Source organism: Anabrus simplex, chromosome 3 (genome assembly GCF_040414725.1).
Source record: "Anabrus simplex isolate iqAnaSimp1 chromosome 3, ASM4041472v1, whole genome shotgun sequence".
Lineage (NCBI taxonomy): Eukaryota > Metazoa > Arthropoda > Insecta > Orthoptera > Tettigoniidae > Anabrus > Anabrus simplex.
In genome coordinates this window covers 242,949,833-242,974,181 of record NC_090267.1, presented here as the reverse complement: position 1 = coordinate 242,974,181, position 24,349 = coordinate 242,949,833, and the positions used below count along the sequence as shown (strand labels likewise).

General features: G+C 37.0%; 1 protein-coding gene across 2 annotated transcripts in view; it reads right to left on the bottom strand.

Annotated features, from left to right (window-relative positions):
• The window catches only part of LOC136866194 (ATP-binding cassette sub-family C member 4), a 371,709-nt gene that overhangs the window by 200,906 nt on the left and 146,454 nt on the right, over positions 1-24,349 (bottom strand). For both annotated transcript variants that reach the window (XM_067142938.2, XM_067142939.2), the window contains exons 7-8: positions 14,217-14,373; positions 1,517-1,655 (exon numbers count right to left, since the gene is read on the bottom strand). In XM_067142938.2, the coding sequence (XP_066999039.2) occupies positions 1,517-1,655; positions 14,217-14,373 (296 nt within the window). The remainder of the gene's footprint in view (positions 1-1,516; positions 1,656-14,216; positions 14,374-24,349) is intronic.

The following is a 24,349-nucleotide window of genomic DNA, read 5'->3' as shown; positions in this document are numbered from 1 at the left end:
TCCCTACTTTTAAAAACTCCATTCAAGTTAATTCATCTACCTATGTCATTGCATGCCAACTCTCTCATGACATCTTGGAATATACACTCAGTTGAGCAGCTTGTTTTCTTACTCCAAAGTCTTCTGAAGGTGTGTGGTAATGATGATGACAAAAAGGTTGGTATGTAGCTTACGCCCATTGAATAACTTCAAAGGGTCTGCTCAAGGCTTGTAACGTCTGCATCCAATGGACAAATCATCATCAAGAGTGTCATATGTCCTCACTCCATATGAACATTGTGAAGAGATTTGGAACTTAATCCAGGATTTGGCACATAGCCTAGTGATGAGAAATTGTATATCACCACCTCTTCTACCCTGCCAGTGAACACTGTGATGGCGAATGTTTTTTTCATCAATGGGACTCAAACTAAAGTGACTGGCACATACCGTAGGCCATTGAGGCGCTTGGCCTGCCTAGATTACTGCTTTGCACCCAGATGGCCTGAAGATATTGGGGTATCACATGGTCAAAATAACAACATCCTCAGTCGTATTGTTTGGCTCCCGCAACCTCATCTGCTGCCTTTCGTATCAGGTAGCTACTCAGTTGTTATACAAGGTCGAATGAACCCTGTTCCTGCCCTTAGTCCAGAATAAAAATCCCTCAACTGGTTTAAAATTGAACCAGGGCCTCTTGATAAAAGACAGGCACACTATCCCTACACCATGAAGCTGATAAATACTGTAAAATGATGCGGAGTGATAAATATGCCATCTGACTACAAACATTTATAATATAATCGAACTAGAAGACTTGTTTTTAATTTTCTTCTAGACTTAATAAACCTATTAGTGTGCTTGGCTGTGATGCATAAGCTGGATGTAACAGATAAAAACAAGTAGCAAAACTCATTGCTGAATATAAATATATAGGAACAATGGCAGGAGGATACTCACAATGAAGAGTTAAAGGTAATAACTTCATTAGGAATGAATGTGTTAGATGAAACTGTGCATATGAATAGAGCAATAGAAGTCATATACAGAAAGACAGGAACAATGAAAGGAACACATAACAGGAAGGATGGTCAGTGTAGGGAGAGGGGGAAATATGAAAAAACAAAAGGGCAAGAACAACCTCCACGTCTCCATACACTGTTGTCTACAGCAGTGGAGGTTCGTGCATGAAGGGCTTTTGGGCACTGCCCCACCGCCTTTTCGAAAACATTTAACGTTACTATACTTTGTAATTGATTATATAAAGAGATGGACAAATGTAGTGAAGTCAAAATTATGTAGTGTGATGTTCAGCTGTTATAGAATGTTATCTTTATCATTTCAGCTGTAAACAATTTGCTTGTCTATTTTTGAGGAAATGGCCAAGGGTCCCAAGGCTGAACACTGAAGGATACAAGAATCTATAACAAAATTTATGCCTAAATGATTCTGTTATTTCCTCACATAACAATGTACTTTGTTGAGATGCCCCTCATAATGTGGCAACCCACCATACTTAGATGATTATTATACTTACCTTATCTGGCAGCACGATATATCCAAACAGACAGTAGGCAAGAAGGGTGACAAACAAAGAAGATCTCTCGATGAAGACTATTGATGATAAGAGGAAGGCTTTTATCAAGGCTGCTTTGGATATAGTGTTGATTTCCTTCCTAGAGGTGAAATAGAACAAATGTTCATGATACATGACTCATATTCCATCTGTACAAAATATTCCAGGACTGAATTTTTCAAACCTATAAGTGGTGCAATCAATCAATCAATCAATCAATCAATCAATCAATCAATCAATCAATCAATCAATCAATCAATCAATCAATCAATCAATCAATCAATCAATCAATCAATCAATCAATCAATCAATCAATCAATCAATCAATCAATCAATCAATCAATCAATCAATCAATCAATCAATCAATCAATCAATCAATCAATCAATCAATCAATCAATCAATCAATCAATCAATCAATCAATCAATCAATCAATCAATCAATCAATCAATCAATCAATCAATCAATCAATCAATCAATCAATCAATCAATCAATCAATCAATCAATCAATCAATCAATCAATCAATCAATCAATCAATCAATCAATCAATCAATCAATCAATCAATCAATCAATCAATCAATCAATCAATCAATCAATCAATCAATCAATCAATCAATCAATCAATCAATCAATCAATCAATCAATCAATCAATCAATCAATCAATCAATCAATCAATCAATCAATCAATCAATCAATCAATCAATCAATCAATCAATCAATCAATCAATCAATCAATCAATCAATCAATCAATCAATCAATCAATCAATCAATCAATCAATCAATCAATCAATCAATCAATCAATCAATCAATCAATCAATCAATCAATCAATCAATCAATCAATCAATCAATCAATCAATCAATCAATCAATCAATCAATCAATCAATCAATCAATCAATCAATCAATCAATCAATCAATCAATCAATCAATCAATCAATCAATCAATCAATCAATCAATCAATCAATCAATCAATCAATCAATCAATCAATCAATCAATCAATCAATCAATCAATCAATCAATCAATCAATCAATCAATCAATCAATCAATCAATCAATCAATCAATCAATCAATCAATCAATCAATCAATCAATCAATCAATCAATCAATCAATCAATCAATCAATCAATCAATCAATCAATCAATCAATCAATCAATCAATCAATCAATCAATCAATCAATCTGCATTTAGGACTGTTGCCCAGATGGCAGATTCCTTATAAATTGTGTACCTAGACGTTTAAAAAATATTTTCAAAGAAATTGATCAAACATTTCCCTTGATAAATTATTCCAACCCCATATTGCTCACACTACATATAAATTAATATTTGTGCCATTTTGTACTCATCTGTTAGACAACAGAGGAATAATGTAATGGCAACATTCATCTGTGAATATGCATATAACCCCATGGCACTAGAGCCCTTGAAGGGCCTTGGCCTACCAAGCGACCGCTGTTCATCCCGAAGGCCTGCAGATTATGAGGTGTTGTGTCGTCAGCACGACGAATATTCTCAGCCGTTATTCTCGGCTTTCTAGACCGGGGCCGCTATCTCACCATCAGATAGCTCCTCAATTCTAATTACGTAGGCTGAGTGGACCTTGAACCAGCCCTCAGATCCAGGTAAAAATCCCTGACCTGGCCGGTAATCGAACTCAGGGTCTCCGGGTGAGAGGCAGGCATGCTACCCATTCACCACGGGGCTAGCATGAATATGCATGTAGTCCAGTTAATAACTGCCATTTTATGATGAGTAGTGGGCTTATTAGTGTGTCTGAATGTCCTATGTTGTTAAGAAGTTGAAATGGAACAGAGAGCAGTAATCAAAATGAACTCAGTAAAATAGTAATGGAAACATGAGTCACTGACAGGTGCTTGCAATGGTGACTGTTCATCAGAAGATTCAAAGAAGGTTAAGAGTCACTTGAAGATTGTATAAGGTTGGGGCATCCCACCAAGAGTTCAACTGACGTGAACGTCAAAAGAATTTATGGTCTGTTCATCACATCTCTGAAACAATACTTCACAACATTCTTTGCACAGAAGAAGAGAAAGTAATGCTCGAAACTTTTTCTCTGTTAGCTTGACTCCCAAGCAAAGAAAACAGCATGCAAACGTCTGTTTCAACTTGATTGAAATGGCTGATGAAAATTCCTTATGACTCATGGTGCTTTCAATATGACCTACCACAAAACAGTGAAGTGCTGATTTGTTGAGCAGTCATGAGCCATAGCCAACAAAAGTGTGAAAAGTCAAAGACAAAGGTCAGACTCAATTCTATTTTTTGATACATTGAACATGATTCAAAGGAATTCATTCCCCTGGGCATTACTGTGACTTCTCATTATTGCTTATGCATACTGGAGTGTCTTTGCAACAAGATTTAACATTCTGACCAGAACAGTGACCTGAGAAAAACTTCTTTCTGTTGTAAGACAATGACCTGTCCACACGGCTGGAACTGTGGTGCAGTTTTAAGTGCAAAAACAAATCCCTGCATTTCATCATCCTATATATTACTGAAGTTAGCTCCATGTGATTATTTTCTGTTTTCACAAATGAAGTTGCATGTGAACGGAGAACACAACAATCATTTTAAAGATAAAGAGAACATTATGATACACTAATTGAAGAGGATTTTGTCAGAAGAATTACCAAATATTTTCCATAGTTTAAATGAGCACTGTGATAGTTGTTCTGACACTGGAGGAGACTATGTTGAAAATCTTCTCTCTGCTTTCCATTGTCTCTCTGGAAAAATATCAGTTCTGGAAATGTTCAAACAGATGGTGAACTGCAGACAGGGGTGTAACTAATGTACCCGAGGGGCCTGCCATGCAGAGGATGGCATGAGCTTAGGGGGACCACAAAGCCATTCTATAATACAGTACACCTGAGCATCTAATTTCAGATTATTTGAAATTAAACCAGCATACGTATTCTGTGACAAATGAAACTTTGCAATGTAAAAATAATTTCCTCGCTTTTTGTATCAATGTAATGTCTAAACATCACCAATTCTATACATGTGATTCACATTGCACATGATGATGCAGATGAAACTCTCTATTAGAACATTGCTATTAGAACAGGGCTGATTCAGCTTGGTGTATCACCGAGCTGTATATTAACGGGTAGCTGTGCATGCACAAGCACAAAAGTATCTGATTGTCACTCAGTGTTGCCAAGTCTCCCGAAGTACTTCCTCGCACCCACTGTACGTTGTAAGCTTAGATTACGTTAGTTCTCTTCTTCTGTTGAACTTGAAACTTATGCTTGATTGCATTGCATCATTCAAAGGAAAATTGCCGACCCACATTTAGAATCTGATGAGAATAGTAATTCATAGTCAGTTGTGACCGGTTTAGTTGGTGTTTAGGTGAAGTGTACGCAAGTTTATATTATGAGTTCAAATATGTCCCATCTATGCTTACCTTACATAAAGTACTCTGTTTTACAATATCATGCCTGTAGCATCACAGTACCTACAGTTATGTCCAAAAACTAAAAATGGTTTTCATGTATGCCTTGCAAATATCATTTCTCTGCTATAATATATGATTGTGGTTCAACGTTCTATTTTTTCCTGTATAACATATTTTTGTCTTTGACTGTGTGAAAATATTTAAGTTGCAACTATTTAACTCCTTTTTTTTTTCAGTACTTAACAATTTCACAATTTTAAACACATTTGTATACAGGATATCTGAAAATAAATAACAGAAATTGTAAGAGGACACACTGCTCTGAACTAAACACCAATTTCCAGAGATTTTTTAATTTTCTCTGAGCAAAAGCTCACTAGTAAATTGATAAAGAATTAAATTTTATAATGAGCAATTTCTGCAACAGCCTGTACAGCGTTTGACCGACCGAGCTGTCTTGCTGATAACCTTGGGCAGTGCACTGGGTGGTGCACTTCCATAGCACACTGACGTACCACTCACAAGCAACCTCACCAGTAATAGTCGCATATCACAGCACAGCATATGATCATCGTACTCGCATAATGTAGAGCCTTCATTCTGATTATTATGTGTTAACTCATGAACACCTAGCATTGTGTATGTGCAACAGCATGCGGTGGTGATTTTGTACAATGTATAAAGTTGTTTTCCAGTATGAGAATTAATACTGTGCACATATTCAGTAAAGGGATCTGTTGTGCTTTGTTTCCAGTCTTTTAATCAATAGTTATCTCTTAATTGTTGATGAGGTGTATGTTTGAAGTTCGTTGTGTGTTCCAGCTATCATAATGGTGTACCGTAAGAGATAAGATTCCACTTATAATTTTATGATTTAGAAATAATTAACATCTTTTAGGAAATCCAAGAAGTAAATTCATCAGAGTTTTGAATGTAGCATAAATCCTTGTTTTGAATGTAGCACAAGTCCTTTTACAATAATTAATAACTCATGGGCTAGTGAGACATCCATATTCCTATCGCATATTCACAACACTAGGTGGATCCATTGTCAAGTCACTTCCTTATGTATCTATGTAGTGTTGAATGGTTTGTTATTGACGTAACAACCCTTCATTGCTGTGCATGCAATTCAAACTCATATACCAGTTTTGTGATGTGTATTCTTCTTCTTCTCATAATTATTACAAGTGGTGGTAGGAAATGTTATCTCCTATATATGGGAGGAGATCATAGTTGAATAGTGCTGTTTATTTGATTCACTTTTATTTCAGGGGCTTGGCATTAGCAGAAATTCTCAAGGAGGTAGAGAAGAGAGATGAAGTTGATGCTATTTATATAGAACCTCCAGAGCCTTCGGCCCTTTCGGATGAAGACTCAGTGGATGAGAACGAGGGAGGGCTTATTGAGAACATGAGTCACAGGCAGCTTTATGTGAGAGCTGTTGTTCTATACAACTAAGAAAGAATGGAGGAATAATGCAATGATGAATGTGATATTGTCTCGCTTCTACAGCTGATCATTGTGGTGTTCCTAATATAAACCTATTTACACCTCAAGTTACACGAAACTGGATTATAAGAGACTTTCCACCACCTTCCGATATCTTTCCAGATAGTGAATTTGCGAAGTATAGTGACATTTCCTCTGTTGAACTACTCAGATTGTTTTTTAATGATGATTTATTTATGTAATGCAGGAAATATGAAATTAAGCATAATTCAAGAACTGTTCAGATCCACTCATAACTACAAATGAACTTTTGGAATACTCATAACAATATGCTACCTGGTGTGAGATATTACTGGGATTCATGTGATGATATGAAAATCTTCGTATAAGTAATTCAGTGAGGTGGAACAGAACTCTGAATACGCAGTCAGTTTTCATCATAATTTTCCAATATATATATAGGTACTGTAAATAATGAAATACAGTATAAATGATTTTATTCTGTTTCTTAGTAAATAAGTAAATCAACAATAACTTATATCTTCTTCTTCTCCATGCTCATTGTCCTCCTATTTTCATAATTTTCTCGAAGTAAACAACATATGTGTTGGTAACTCGCAGACTACTTAAGCGCCTAGCATTGCCTATATGCAACACCCTATATTTCTGAAAATAAACATGTTTGCTTAAATAATGGATATTCCTCGAATAATACCCTATCCTAGGAGTGTTTGTTAGGAAAAACTCAAAATTTCAAAAATTGAATAATTTGGGCATTCAGGGATTAGTGTTATTAATTAACAGCTGAAGAAGGTCAAACAGACCTAAACATGCATTCATATATGTATTTATATCTTTATGAGTATTGAATGATAGAAAATATACAATATTCCACTTAAAGGAATAATTATTTTATTATTCAGAGTCAGTATGGACCTGCCGGGCTGAGTGGTTCAGACGGTTGAGGTGCTGGCCTTCTGACCCCAACATGGCAGGTTCGAACCTGGCTCAGTCCGGTGGTATTTGAAGGAGCTCAAATACTTCAGCCTCGTGTAAGTAGATTTACTTGCACGTAAAAGAACTCCCGCGGGACCAAATTCCGGCACCTCGGCATCTCCAGAAACCAAGTAGTTAGTGGGGCATAAAGCAAATAACATTAATATTATTAATATGCACCAACATGGTATTCATCAACTGTAGTTAGAATCATCTACAAAATAATGACTGAAATGAAGGTAAAGTAAGGGTGTATTCTGTCTGAAGGCAGGTCCGAACCAGCGCAGAGGTGTTCCTGAGCCGGAGTTTACATATGGTAGGGTGGCCAGTTCCTTTCCGCTCCTCGATTCCCTTACTCCCTTAACAACAGCGTGTGGCAACCCATCTAAATCTTCACCACGCCCAATGTGGCTTAACTTTGGAGATCTCATGGGATCTGGTGTTTCAACATGGCTACGGCCGTTGACTGACTTAAATGACATATTACAAGTAACTATACCCGCATAATGTACATTATGTAATAAAAGTAAATATTGCAAACATGTACCCTGTGGCATTGACAAATATTAACTTACAAGGGAAGTATCAGGTAAGACAGGTCAAAACCTACCTTGAATATTTTTTGACACAACCGTTGTGCTATAAAAGGATAGCGTGCAGAGAATCGGCCTCCAATTTTAAGTTAAAGGCTTCGAAATCGCACCTGGAATCCTTGTATGCAAGCATGAGGTGTGGCGCAGCTGGACATCCCTGAGTCAGCAGGAGTTGTGGTGTGGTGGGATATATATGCCAGCAGTCTCTCGACTCACTCTGAAGCGGTATTGTTTCACTCACTTGTCTGTCACTCACAAAAGCATAGCATAAATGACTGGTATAAATTGCATGATGATAACACAGTTTTGTACACCAAGCACAACGAATTAAATTTCATTGTCGCACTGTTCTTCATACGTTTCTTTCTTCTTCCCTGAACAATATTTAGCGGGTACTAGGAACTTGTGAGGTTGTTCTCTTGTGTAATTCATTGCAAATGATAAATATTTTATTATATTCTGAAATAGTGGAGATGAAAACTAAAAATGTATGAAGTACTGCAGTTAGGATTGTGTCTCTGTGGTGAACCTCAACTTTAACATCATTACACAAAGTTAGGATTTCCGTTAATCGGTAGTGAAAAGCTTTCCCCTGCCAGAAGAAGAGTTTTTCTAATGGTTTCTCACCCACAAAGGATAGAGTCCTTATCGATCAAATTTCGCGCTTGAATCCACTCTGCTCATGTTGTAAATAGAAGATGGGGTGTAATGGAGAATCGTTCTTGAGCCATCTCTAGAAATTCTTCTGCAGTCTTATTCTTTTGTTTTTTGTCCTGAATATGTGAATGGGGGACACATTTCGTAATTTTCCTGCTCCTAATTCTGTATTTTTTCTTGAAGTGGCTGATCCAGGCATGAGAGGTAGATAGTTCACGTACAATTTCCAAAGACCACAGTCATAAATCTTCATCAGTCACATTTTGCCTTCCCCTTCTTGCCTCCTGGAAACAGGAATAGAGTTTTTCATACATAATTGTTTATGTTCAATTAGACATGTCGACGTACCTGTATTTTCCAACTGTTTCTTCCACAAGTAAAGATATTGCTCTGACTTCATTCAACCAAAATATTTGTGTACATGTGAAAGTGGTAATCACGTTTTACCACCTTCGTTAAGCCAGAATTTTACAGTCCTTTTCTTTTACTCCATACTCATGTTTGATTGAAATAATAACATTAAGTTATTTATTAGACCACCTAATCAATACAAAGATTTTGTAAATAACTTAATGTTATTATTTCAACCAAATATCATCAATACGGACCAAAAATGATATTTATTACATGTAATACTCATGTTTTCCGACACTTTTTTTATGTGACCTATAACATAACTAGAACTGGACGATTTGCATGGCAGCGGACTTGAAGCATCACTAGATTCTGGGGAGTCATATTCTAGTTTTGAACTGGGACTCAGAGCTTTGCTGGCGATCTTCAGAAGGTTTTGACAAATTGAATCACTTGAGTTACCTTCAATGTGTCCACTGTGGAGAAACCTCCTCAATATTTTGCCCTCCTCTATGATTATTTTCCATCAAAACAATCGGATATTGTTCTGCTTCCTTTTCTTTGGAGCTAATTTTTCCTGAAAATGAAAATGCATTTTCGTGGAAGTAACTCATTACATACTCTGTTACGTTGATAGGATTTAAAACATCATCCTCCGAGGAACTCATTTTTCACTGTCCTGCTTTTTTAAAACAACTATAAAAACTGTTACGTTATTGCTGGATACACCCCATAATTGGCTAGCATGTGTGGCTCTGCTTATCACTGGCCTAGGGTACGTCGGCCATACTACAGCCAACATGACATGTACAGTACTCGCCCCCCCATCCCAATGATCTCTATGAGAGATTCAACGCATGATTTTGGAGACTTGCAATTAAAACTGGAGGCTGATTTTCCACATGTTTTCCTCTGAGAGAGCTATGATTGTGTTAAAAAGATTTCACTGTAGGTTTCGACCTGTCTTACCTGATACTCTTGTAAGATTAGTACTTAGTTACTTATGTTATTATTGTGTTTTGATAGGTGTTAGCATTTGTTTACAATATGTATTGTGTCACAAACACAGACAGGTCTTACAGAAATAATGGGATAGAAAAGTGCTAAGAGTAGGAAGTTAGCAGTCATGGCCTTAATTAAGGTACAGCCCCAGCATTTGCCTGGAGTTAAAATGGAAAACTATGGAAAACCATCTTCAGGGATGCCGAGAGTGGGGTTCAAACTCACTATCTGCAGAATGCAAGCTCACAGCTGCGGGACCCTAACCACACAGCCAACTTGCTTGGTAATGCCAAACATCTTCTTTATCAAAGGAAAGAGAAGGGTCCACCTATTCAATACCATTAGCTTGTATAGTGTCTTATGTAATTGCGACTAGTTTTGACCCCATATACACTGGGTCATCTTCAGCCACAATCCAATTGGAAAAAATAATGCTCGCATACTGTGGCTGTTGTTGGACAGCAATGAACAGAAATCAGTGAAGCAACAGAAGTCCTTATTATGTAATGTTATGTAAATTCTGTCTTGTCATCATTCTGGGTAAACAAAACATTTAAAAAACTGAAGAATTTATGAAGCTTTCTTATTTAAAAATTATAACATATTTAGGCCTATGAAGAAGATTTATGTTCAAAGAGATCTGGGTACTTATATTTCCTGATTTAAATTGTATTATTTTGTAAAGTATAGATAAGGGATGTGGAATTGTTATACATGACTTGTGAGCCAGGGTGTGCCACGTGTAAGTGGCCCTTTCCTGTCATTTTGTAATATCCGCTAATATGCAATATGCGATTCCAGAAGATTGTTGTCATTGGCCAAAGTACAAGTGTTTTTTATTGGCCAGTATATTAGGATTTTTAATTGGTGAATGTGGCAAATTGGAGTGTTGTTATTGGTTATTTGTAATCTCTTGATTTCCTGTTTGTGGCTCCTTGCGTGTGCGAGTTAATTTGTCCGCGTCTTTGAATTTGGATCACTGCAGCGGGGGGACGCGTTTTGCGTCCGTCCCGCAATGGATCTTCAGCCGGCCAAGGTAGGTAAGCACTACGTTTTTGCTTTATGTTGTTTAAATGCATTCTTATGTTTCAGACTATTCCCACTTAAGGTAACTTCAGTAATTACGTAAAATTTCATATTTTGTGCCGGAGTTTCCTCTAGTTTTCCACATTTTCCAAAATAGAGCATTTCTATGACTTAGCGATTATGCTAGTCCGTAACGTGTTGTTTTCAGAGGCAGACCTTCTTTTCCAAGTCTAGTTGTGATTGTGAGTAACTGTAACACTTTCTTGAATAGTGTAATTAATTTTGTTTCATTTGAGGTTGCCTCCTTTCATTCCACAAATTTAACTTTTAATGTGAACCTCTATGTCAAAGTTTTCATTCTGTAAATTTAACTTTTAATGTGAATCTCTATGTCAAAGTTTGTTCATGACTGAAGAGCTTAATTGTTTCCCTTACACATCTTTTGTCTTGTATCTCAAGTATCAGTAAATCCGCAGTTCATTTATTTGTTCATTTATAATTGTATGTTCATTTTCTCAATAATTATTCGTCTGTTGGGTGTATTATTGTAAGTCTTTTCTCTCCCATAATGCCATACATTCCCATAGACCTCATAGGGCTTCCAAGCACCTTCCACTCTCCTCTCTTAGTTGTCATTTTTAGGCCTGTAAGTGTTCCCTTGTATTTTATTTAATTTTGCGTATTTAAAAATTACTCGTCACGTTTCCATGTTCTGATGTGAATTCACCGCCACTGTGCCATTCAACTATTTCTGTATTCACATTTTAGGTTAACTATCATTATTATTATTATTATTATTATTATTATTATTATTATTATTATTATTATTATTATTATTATTATTATTCAGTGGCTTTATTCACATTATTAGTTTGTATACACGCTTTAAAAAACCGGCACTTACAAGTGGCACACCCTGCCTCAAAAGTCATGTATAACAATTCCACATCCCTTATCTATATTTTACAAAATAATACAATTTAAACCAGGAAATATAAATACCCAGATCTCTGTGAACATAAACCATCTTCATAGTCCATTTCTTCATAGGCCTAAATATGTTATAATTTTTAAATAATAAAGCTTCATAAATTCTTCAGTTTTTTAAATGTTTTTGTTTACCCAAAATGATGACAAGACAGAATTTACATAACATTACATAATAAGGACTTCTGTTGCTTCACTGATTTCTGTTCATTGCTGTCCAACTATGGCCATACATACAACACATACTAAATTAAACAATCTGATATGTTTCAATTTATAATCCAAATTTTAAAACATTGATGACGTCTGAACAACACATAAAAAATTGAAATCAAATGACACTTCAAAACTGCTGCTGTTGGTGCTGAACTATGTCATTGCTTCTATAGTAACCAAACATTCCTGAGTTGATGTGGGAGTTGACATTCCCCATCTGCATAGGCGAGCCACATGGTTTATAAATTATATTTTGTGCAATAATAATATGGGTATGGGTTTGTTGAAGGGGAACATTCATAACTTGAATAGGTATTCCTTTTCAACAGATGTAGTGATCTATTGATTAATTTGGTTTGAAGTGAATGTCTCTATGTTGCTCGTAAATTGTGTGCATTTGGTATGGACACCAACACTAGATTGACTGTTGAGAGGGAACAGGAACAGATTATGGTAACCTTCATGACCTAAAATATATGGGGTTGAAACTAGTACCAATTATATAAGACACTACACAAACTAATGGTATTGAATAGGTGGACCCTTCTTTACCCTTTGATAGTGATCAATTGTCAATACGGACCATAATGAAATTCATAAACATCTTCATTATGTTATTTAGATTCACTGTCATAGTAGGCAGGGCCTTTACAGCTTGACATTAGAGCCCTCAGGCCATTGAAGAGATGAAATTATTGGTAATTGTCTTCTGTTAATTGCTTATGAATTGTACATACCGTGAACAATAATATTTTTTATTTATTTTTGTGCACCTGGTGCAAGGTACAACCTTGATCACTTGTAGGAAGTGCTGCTTTGAATTTCTGCTTCCTGATGCCCCGCTTGTCCACTCTTTCCACTACACAGTGCATCTACTGTATTACTAGCCAACTGTACAGCACATGTAAACAGCTGACACCATGCAATCACCAGTCATACACTCGTGTCTGCACTATTTTCACAAGTATAGGTTGTGTTTACTTCTGCACATGGTTATGAGGGTGTTTAGGGGTTGTAGTAAGGATTTAAAGGAGAGGGCATACAAGTCTCTGGTAAGTCCCCAACTAGAGTATGGTTCCAGTGTATGGGACCCTCACCAGGATTACTTGACTCAAGAAGTGGAAAAAATCCAAAGAAAAGCAACTTGATTTGTTCTGGGTGATTTCTGACAAAAGAGTAGCGTTACAAAAATCTTGCCAAGTTTGGGCTGGGAAGACTTGGGATAAAGGAGACGAGCTGCTGGACTTAGTGGTATGTTCCGAGCTGTCAGTGGAGAGATGGCGTGGAATGACATTAGTAGATTAATAAGTTTGAGTGGCGCCTTTAAACGTAGAAAAGATCACAATATGAGGATTTAGTAAAGTTGTAATTCAAGAGGACAAATTGGGGCAAATATTTGTTTATAGGAAAGGGAGTTAGGGTTTGGAACAACTTACCAAGGGAGATGTTCAATAAATTTCCAATTTCTTTGAAATCGTTCAGGAAAAGGCTAGGAAGACAACAGATATGGAATCTCCCACCTGGGTGACTGGCCTAAATGCAGATCAATAGAGACTTATTGATTGATTGATAACCCATGCATTTTCCTTGGAAATTTTGAATGCTAATATTAATGTTCTTCACCAGTAATGTTTCTTATGAATTCAGTGTAGTACATCACAGGACATAAAGAGAATATGAAGCAGTTAGTACTGTCAATTAACCAAACGGTATAGTTAACAATGGATTACTGATCCTGTTTTATATTATCAGGTGTATTATGCCCATAAATCTTTTGTAGCTTATTTTCAAATTGAAAGAAACTTGTCATTCTGAATATTATTTCATTTTATCAGATATTTTATAGCCCTTTCGTGCTGGAATATGTTTCTTGCATGTAAGATAATTCCACAGCATCATACGAGGTATTATACTATTAACTAACTAAATGACAGAAATGCTTACTTCCGTGCGTGTGAAACAAGCTTGACAAAAGGCATCTCCCAGGCATACATCTTGATCATCTGAATTCCAGACACTAACTCGCTCATCAGCTTCATCCGCTCGTCAGTGCGACCAGCTGCTTTCTTTCGCAGTTGAGATGAAATTTTCCCCATATATCCTGTAATAAGTGATGTTATCATATATGAAAGCAGACACAAATCACCTACGAATGAAACATTAGAAATAAGAAGAATAAACATATAACATTCAGATTTTACAAGTGACTTTATTTTATTTTATAAGAGTTTACTCAAATCAAATCAAATTAAATCAAATCAAATCAAATCAAATCAAAATCTCTTTATTTGCAAATGAGGTGTCTACCTCGGTGACAAATGGTACACTAAAATACATTATTGTCAAGCACTAAATTTTAAATTAACAGGAGACGAAGAAAATTTTCCTAGAATACAATATTATACAATTTACGCTAATAATTTTTTCTATTAAACACACACATCATCCTTAATAAATTTATATTGTTTACAAAATTCTACTTATAATATCTTGCAAACATAGTCAACTCATATACAGTACGGTATGTGAAATTACTTCTAATAATACTATACAACTGGTATAAGATTAAAATTAACACTGAATTTATTTACATATTTATATTTTACCCATTTTGGAACCTAAGTAGCATAACGACCTGCTGCGTCTTAACCAGAGCCCCTTTTGCCACCACTTTTCAGAGTTCAAACAAGAGTTTGCCATAAAGATACAATAATATTCTACATCTAATCGAAGAGATCCCCAGAAAAATGTTCAATAATCCAATTTTAATGGGACTTATAGGTTGAAATTGAGGAGTAAATTTTTGGTTCTGGTATCTCAACTCCACATAGTTACAAAGCTCTGAAATGTACAGAGTGAATGGTACAATGCATTACCATGATTGACTAAGTACCCACTGAAAGAGAAGTAGACTGGTCCCATACATTACTTAAGCATGCCTTGAGCCTACATAAGGCCACGAGCGCTCGGTAGCAGGGGTGTAACGTTAGCGCCTGCAGGCGGGCCCGGGTCTATAAGGGGCCCCACAGACTTCTCGCAAAAATATAATATGCCCTAGCCTAATAACACTCTGCATGGAAATGGTCTGGGTGGATTTGTAGAATCAATAGAAATGGTTTTTTACAATGTGTATGTGGAGGAATTGCCACTTGGTTGCATCTAGCAGTGGTTTATTTTGTTGAGTGTAACACAGCACAACTGTAAAAAGTACTTGACCTTGCCGTCTATCGCAACATCGCGACACATTCTTCGCAAAGACCTATACCAAATTATTGAAAAATAATTACAGCAATAAAAATTGATACCAAAATATTATATTCTAGTTAGGAAATGATACTTTCTTGATGTGTACTTGAGACATTATTATGCACAAATTTTGTATAACATCTAACACTTGTCACACATTTATTCGACAATAGTGTATAATGTCAATAAGAAGTTGTAGTAACAGTCAATCAACTCAGTTTTGAACAAGCTCTCTTTGCACGAAGTTATTAATGTTTATCGGTTATGTGGTTTGATGATTTTCAAAATTTATTTGAACAGTTTATTTCATTTTATTTGTATATTTTTCTGAATTGTAATTGAATAAATTTGGTGTCAGTTATAGAGTATAGCTCTGTAGTTACTTAAAAATGAAACCAATTGAAGTTAAGTACGTTTTCTAATTGGTTCATGGTTGGCAGTTCAGCAGTTTAGCCATTAAACCATGGATGCAATCATGTAAAACATGTTAAACATAATTTTTATTAATCTTACAATAACAAATAATCCCTCTGTTCATAAAAATTGACAGTATATTACATTATTTCTGTAATGAAATATATAATAAGTTATTCATAGGTTTTACATTGTATTTGAGGGGGCCTGAATTTTTATTTTGGCAGATGGGTCCATATCATATTTGTTATGCCCCTGTTCAGTCGAAATGTTTACTAGCTACAACGGTTGAAATTGATGTACTACGAAAGCTCAGTGATGCTGAAAGGGGCATGACTTATGGTGCCCACTGATTTGATCATTCCATCTGAGAGATTTTTGACACATCGAGCTCGATAGCTTCAGTCACTTAAGTGCGGCCAGTATCCAGTAATTGGGAGATAGTGAATTCGAGCCCCACTGTCGGCAGCCCTGAAGATGGTTTTCCATGGTTTCCCATTTTCACACCTTAATTAATGCCATGGCTGCTTCCTTCCACTTCCTAGGTCTTTCCAATCCCATCGTTGCCATAGACCTATCTGTGTTGGTGCGATGTAAAGCAAATAGCAGAAAGAAATAAAAAGAAGCAATATTTCTGACAAGTTTTGGATACCACATTTAACAGTGAGTGATGTAGAGGTGAAATGCAACCCACCTCAACCAAACATCTCAAAATAATTCATGGATACACACTTTCGATGCCTTAGCATGTGGTGACATCAAATTGTCAAGCTTCTGTAGAAACTGATGTCACAGACTTTCACTTGGAATCTGGAAGTGCTGCCATCACCTATACCATTCATTGGGAGGTGCTTTCTCTTGGATTCCTTGGATGAGCTGCACCATAAAAACTAAGTGTCACTGACCAGAATGCTCACTGCCGATTACAGTAGTGTGAAACACATCCCATGTGGACTTTAGAATGCTGGAATAGCATCATGCTACACGTTGTGGCAGTTCAATGGACGTGTATGGACCTGGCAATGCCAGGTGGGCATCAGGAAATACTGAACAATTCTATGCTACCTATCATGTGGCAATAATTTTTTAATAGTTCCTTTTCACGTTCAGCATGACAATTCATCCATTCATAGTTCATAGTTCATGCCATAGTTGAGTGGTTTATAGACATGGGAGTAAATGAAATGGAATGGCCAGCCTGAAGCCCTGATCTGAACCCAACTGAGTATCTCTGGAATGAGTTACAGTGCAGGTTGACAGGACAGACCAGACCACCCCTAAATGGCTGCAGAACTGTTCGCCAGATTGCAGAAGGAATGGAAGAGTTTGTAGAAAGGTAGAGGCAGTGCTAGCTTCAAATGCTGGATCTATATCATACTGACACCATACCAGCTTCAGTTTAACCAGTACTTATGGGTGTCTGGTCATTAACCCTTAATTACTGAGGTCCGGTCACCGAGACTGCTATGGCATGGTTGACTTTAAATATCTGGAAACTCCACTTAGCTACCCTATCATTGGGTTCTGAAAATAACTTCACCCCTGTAGTATGACAGTAACGAGTTGAAGGTTACATGCAGTCGTGATTGATGTTCAGGAAGCAGCCTGTGAGACCGGACCTTGGTATTTACGTTATCAGTGGATGTGAACTGTCTCAGCGATCTGTCATCATTCATCGCATGCAAGCGGCCCGTGAAACCAGATCTTGCTGTTTTATTTTTCAGTGAGCGTGAAGTGAACAGTCTCAGTGATAACACTGAAGGAGGTTTACGGTACAACAGTCCTGCAGGAACTAGTGTCACAAATAATACTGATAGATACTTCCAGGACATGTGTTACAAGTGAAAGCTTTACTAAAGTTGTGCAGGAGTGGCTTGAAGAGGACTGTAGTGGTGGAGACAGTTGTGAAGACAATATTGTTATTCATAATTATCATAGTTCAGACTCGAAAAATAGTAAAAATCATAAGGAAGTAGTAGTTAGTGCAGTGAACAATGAGATAGAAGAAAATAGTGTAAGTGAATCTTCCGACAAAAGTAATAGTGATGCAGTTTAACCTCATTATTATGGGAGGAGTTGATATAAATGCTTATCAAAACCCTGCGTCCCTAATCATTCTCGGACACTGAAACACAATACTTTGAGACTCCCAGCTTTACAATGTGTGGCCCAAATTGATAATGAAGCTGATCCCATATCTGTATGGAATCTTCTTATAATGGATGATATTCTCGGTATCATTCTTTGATGGATAAGTGTAAAACTTACCAGACAGAGAGAGAAGCAAGTGCAAATCACAAACAGACTTGAGAAATGTAGATATGATGGAGTTGAAAGCCTTCATAGGTTTGTTATTTAACTCTGCAGCTTTCAAATCCAATCATGGAAGCGCAAAGTCAATTTTTGTGACAGATGGCATCGGGAGGGAAATATTCTGCTGCGTGATGAGTAAAAAACAAATTTGAAACTCTTCTCTCAAACCTTAGATTTGACAACCCTCATGGCAAAAGTGAACTCAGAGAGATCCATCCTGTCTGTCTGTCAGGTCATCAGCCCAGAGGCTGGTTGGATCCTCAAATAGCACCACCAAAGGTTATGCGGTTATAAGGAAACCGCAAAAACCAATGGCAGCACCGAAATGAGGCGTACTAGGCAAGACTAGGAGTGAGGTAGTTTGCCATTGCTTTCCTCACTGGGTCAGAAAGTGTTATTGCAACACGACTGACCCTATGAGCAGCACCTTTCATAATACTCAGATGCACTAGTCGTGCTCTGAATGTCATTACTCAGCACCACCCATACCCCAGCAGCTTCCACATTGTCACAGCCATGGATGAGACTGGGACTTCAGTGGAAGCTACACTTTACTCTGGCCTGTGCCAAGAGATGGGTACAAAAGTACTGTATCCATCAAGAAATGGCAGCAGGCAAAGATCCATCCTACAGCAGCAATTTCTGAGGTATTTGACGCATTTGGCAGGAACTGTCAGAGTGCGTTCAGTGTTGGATCCTCTGCGTGTATTGATGAGATGCTGGTCAGATTCAGGGGGAGGTGTAGATTCAAGATGTATATGCCCAGTAAGCCGTGCAAGTATGAACTAAAACGAATGTGCCTTGCTGATGCTAGGAACAATTAATTCTACAATGGGTACATCTACTGCAGGAAGAATTCGGACGGGTTAACACTCGGTGTAGAAGAATGTCGTCTTTCGAAACTTACTCAAGCAATACTTCTGAGCTAGTAGAAAAACTAAACAAGTTCAATTTGCAACCGGATCACTCCATCCACTCTTTCGATATTGTAAACATGTACCCAAGCATACAAGTATCAAAATTAATTCTGATAATTATAAACAATTTAAACAAAAACAGCCACTTAAGCAAACTAGAGATACAAGACTTTATCACAATATTAAAACTTATCATCGACAATAACTTCTTCACTTTTGACAATGTCATATATCAACAAAATGGTTTGGCAATGGGGTCACCGGCCTCAGGTATCTTAGCAGAAATATACCTGGACTTCCTCGAATACACCAAAATTGACAACGAATTCGAAAACATTCTCTTTTGGGCCAGATATGTTGACGATGTCTTTGTAATCATGAATGAGAAATCAATTAACTCACCCACCACCCTCTTAAGACTCAACAATATTGATCCTCATATCAAATTCACACTAGAATCCGAATCAAATCAAAAAATCAACTTTCTAGATTTAACCATCACTAGAAACTCAGATTCTTTCAGTTATAAAATTTTCAGAAAACCCACTCAAACAGCCTCCACCATTCGCCAAGATTCAGTGCACCCCCAGTCCCACAAACGAGCCACATACAACAGCCTAGTTCACCGAGCCTTCAGCATACCTATGTCCAATAAAGATCTAAAAAACGAACTCAACACAATCCGCGGAATCGCAAAATTCAACGGCTTCAGCAATCATTTTATAGAAAGGATAATCAATAAACACAAACATCGCCCAAAAACTACCCTCAAAAAAGAAATAACCAAACCTCTAACATTTTCCACCTTTACATTCAACAATGATATCTACAAGTTAACCAACATCTTTAAGAAACAAGGCGTTAAAATAGCCTTCAAAACCAACAATAAGAACATGAACGTTTTATACAATACTTCACACATCAACAAGACCAGCAGTTTTTTAAAATCAGGAGTTTATAGGATCAAATGTACCACCTGTAAAAAACCTACATCGGGCAAACCGGGAGAAACTTCATTATCAGATACCACGAGCACACTAACGCAATAAAATACAACAGGTTTTCAGCCATCGGCCAACACATGCAAGATTATAACCATAATTTCACCAATATTGAACAAGACATGGACATCCTCGCATTAGCAAACAAGGGCCCTTTACTCAACATAATGGAAAATTACTACATGCACCTAGACCAATACTTTAATGCCAGTCACAATCTCAATGAAATCTCAGAGAAACCCAACATACTCTTCGATCTATTTATCACTTTCCTCAGAAACAATAATGCAGCCAACCTAAACTCAATCCTAAATTTAATCAAAGGTACTTTTCCAAGACAATTACACTTTCTCCCGCACCCTTCAGCCCCACCTTAAGCCCTCTTCCTAGGCCATATTTCATTTCAATACAAGAACTTACTGATTTCCATGATTATAATTTTTACAACACCCCATTTATACTTTATTCTTTGTTAAAAACCTCTTAGTATGTATATTCCTTGTATTATTAACTATTACCATAACATCTCATTTCACTTGTTATTCTTTAAAATAACATTTTCTTAGGATTTCACCACAAATGATCTTTGCTCCAATACGGCTGATGATGACCCCTAGATGGGTCGAAACTAGTACCGTGTAATTTGTAATTTTGTGAATATATTGTAGTATTGAAAAGGTGGAAACATTTACGTTGTTATTATTATTACTTATATATTATTCTCAGTTCAATACGGACCAAAAACATGAAATTCATAACCATCAGTGCCTCCCTATACGGATCTAACAGAAATATTACTGCAGAAAACTGGTTTAGTTCAATAGAAGTCATGAAGTGTCTGAAAGACAAGAAACTTACATACATAGGAACTCTCAAAAAGAATAAATGAGAAATTCCACCAGCATTTTTTGCCATCAAAAATGAGAGATTTAGGATCATTTCAGTTTGGATTTATTTTATTAAGTGCACAAAAATTTTGCATTACAAACTTGAATATTCACAGATACTTTTTGATCGTAATTTACAACTTAGAATGTGGTAGCGTTCACAGCGTTTATTACAAAGTTCACACACACAATCACTGCTGGGGATGTGATACTTCTTATTTATGCACAATTTGGTATGTAACCCGTGCACTGCCATCTGGTCTGGTTTGCTTGTCTCCATTTGATAGTCATCACTGCTTCTGTTGTACAGAAGTCTTCCCATATTTGATCTTCCTTCTCTTGTCTGTTCTGCAGAGCAATCTTCACTGCAGCTGTCTTTGGTAACAAGTAGCTTTAAAGTTATATCTTCCAACAAAAATGTCTTTTTTTTTGCCATAACATAAACTAGTCTTTTCAAGAATCTGGCTTTTAGAGCCTCGATATCTTCCAGTTGTTTTACAGTTAGATGTTCCCAGATGATCTCTATTCTGTATGTTAACGTGGGTAGTATATTCGTACCGAACAACTTCAAGGCAGTTTCCATGGAGAGAAGCTGTAGATTTTCAATTTTGTTAATTGCTTTAACTGACGCGATCAGTCGTTCCCTGAGGTGTACTGAGAAAGAATCCGCAGTCATCTGTATTGTGATTCCTAAATATCTGTACATGTTCTTCTTTTTAACCCTTTCCCGCCTGCATTTTCACTCCGCTTATCCCCAGGTTTCAACCTATTATTTAGCAAAAACTGAAACAGACCGTATTGTTTCAGAAAAAGTTAAATACAGTAAAAACTATTGGTCACAATGAATTCAAATTTTCAATAACATTAGAAAATATACCATCACATCCATTTCTCTGTTTATTGAGTCATAATGTGTTCTCCCCCCTCCCCCCCTTCCTCGTGATACTCGACACAGAGACAGTCTGCATTTGTCACATTCCCATGTTGTCTGAATCCCTCAAAACCAATAATCACGTGATTTTGGAAGTGGAATGATGCCCATGTATATAAGATTTTATTTCATCTGGGCAAGGATCTTCCCATTCTGTTTTTATCTTACCGGAATGCGACTGTTTGAAGGCTGCATTGTTATATACGCAATAGGCTATGTCACTCAATAGTTTTTCTCCTCCTAACATACGTAACAACAATCTCTTTCCCCTAATACTCTTTCCGAATTGTGCGCAGGTTCAACATCATCCATTTAATCATTTGGAGCAACGAAACATAACATTTGTGTTACCTGAATTGCCGTGGCATCGCCATCAGGTCCGATTGATCGATATTCGTTTTCATTCATATCACTGTTATCACTAAAATTATCTTCGTTGATACATTATTCACTCATTAAAAATTCACCTGCTCCCCTACTCAAGGATTCTGTGTCACTTTTTTCGCCCATATTCAGCTCAGTTTCAATATACGCGATATTCAATCCCGCCATGTTTACGGACGAAACAGCTGACCCGCGCTTGCGAAAGTTCAAGACCATTGCCTAGGCAATGTCAAGACAGATTATCTCTCTTCCTTTATTCCCTAAGACTTGTAGATTGCACTGCGTGTTCATAAATGCCTTATAAACACTTCTCTGATGAGAAAAATAAAAAACTATCGCACAGATCGCAGACGAATGCAGATAATGCAGCCGGGCGCTTTCGGGCGCTAAGGACCGGAAGGCTAAATGAACAGTCGGGCGCTTTTGGGCGCTAAGGGCCGGAAAGGGTTAAGCAGTAAACCTTTGCAGAAGATTTCATCGTTCGAGGCTAGTCTTCCTGCTTTCCTGAAAATTACTAGCTCCGTTTTGTCTTGATTCATCTGTAGTTCATTTGATTCTATCCATTCAACTAAGGAGTCTAGTCCTCTTTGAATCTCTTCCCTGTTGTTTGACGCCAGTGCCATATCATCTGCATATATGTATGATGATACAGCTCATGATTCCTTATTAACTGCAGCTACAGCAAAGGGCTGAGTGGATCACCCTGCAATACACCATTAGTCATATTTAACCATTCAGACTGTCCAATACTGTCATTGATTTTCACAAAATTTTCCGATGGGATGTTTGATATGAGTTTTATTGTCCATGGGTCTTCATAAAGTTTTCTTAGTTTTTCTACTAGCTTCCTGTGTTTAACCATGTCAAAAGCCTTTGCGAAATCTATGAAGATCACATACAGCTTTCTTCACTTATTTCTGCTTGTATTTTTCTTATGAGACATTTGACTGTCATTAATGTGGAGCAACCTACTCTGAATCCAAATTGCTCGTCTGGAAGATGTTCCTCTATTTTCGGGCCTATCCTCAAGGCTAGCAATCTTGAGAGTATTTTGAAAGCAGCTACTTCTAGTGCTATACCTTGATTTGGGTCTCCTTTGCCTTTGTATAATGTTTTTATTGTGGAAATGCTCCACCCCCTTGGTATATTTTCTGTCTCTAAACATTTGTTGAACAGGTGAAGCCATGTCTCTGCCATTACTGTGTCTCCCAGAGACATTACTTTGGTATCAGAAGTCCCAAAGAAGAGCTGAGCTGTGATTCTCATATCTTATATGCACCACGACAGTGCAATTACTGTAATGCTGAGACTAATAAGTCTGAAATTACAATGTACTATAACTGCAATAAAGGAGGCGTAGATGCCTTGGATGAAAAGTGTGTGGTTTATTGCACTGGAGGTGCACATGGCAGTGGCCCATGGCCATTTTATACAGGGTCCTGGACATCAGTGCTGTCAATGCCTTGGTCATGTACAATGCCTTCAAGGATAATACTGTGGGAACTAGGTTAGAATTCATGTTGGATCTCGCTTCCTCTCTTGTGAAATCACCGATGGAAAGAAGAGTGAACAATTTTCATCTCATGTTCGAGCTGTGAGCTTGCATCCACAGAATTATGAGAATGGCAGAAGAAGAACCACAACTCTCAAATGAAAAGTTGTGAAAAAGGAAAACCTATGTGACCCAAAGATGAAAAAAAGGAAAACCTCACACTTGTGCCACGGGTGCAAAAAACCAATCTGATTTGAGTGTGCTAGCAAAGTATGTACTCGCTGCATTCAGGACGAGTAGAAATGAGGACTAAGTTTCTGCCTTGCAGATTTTTTCCATGCTTATAATTTTTATTAATTTCCACTATTTATGGTTAGTCATAACTGTGTTCTAAGTGACTGCAGTAGAATTTTGCATGTTACTTAGTGATATATTGTATTGTTCCTTAGTTCCTTTATTGTTGTAATATTTTTCTGTGTTTCTACTTTTCTT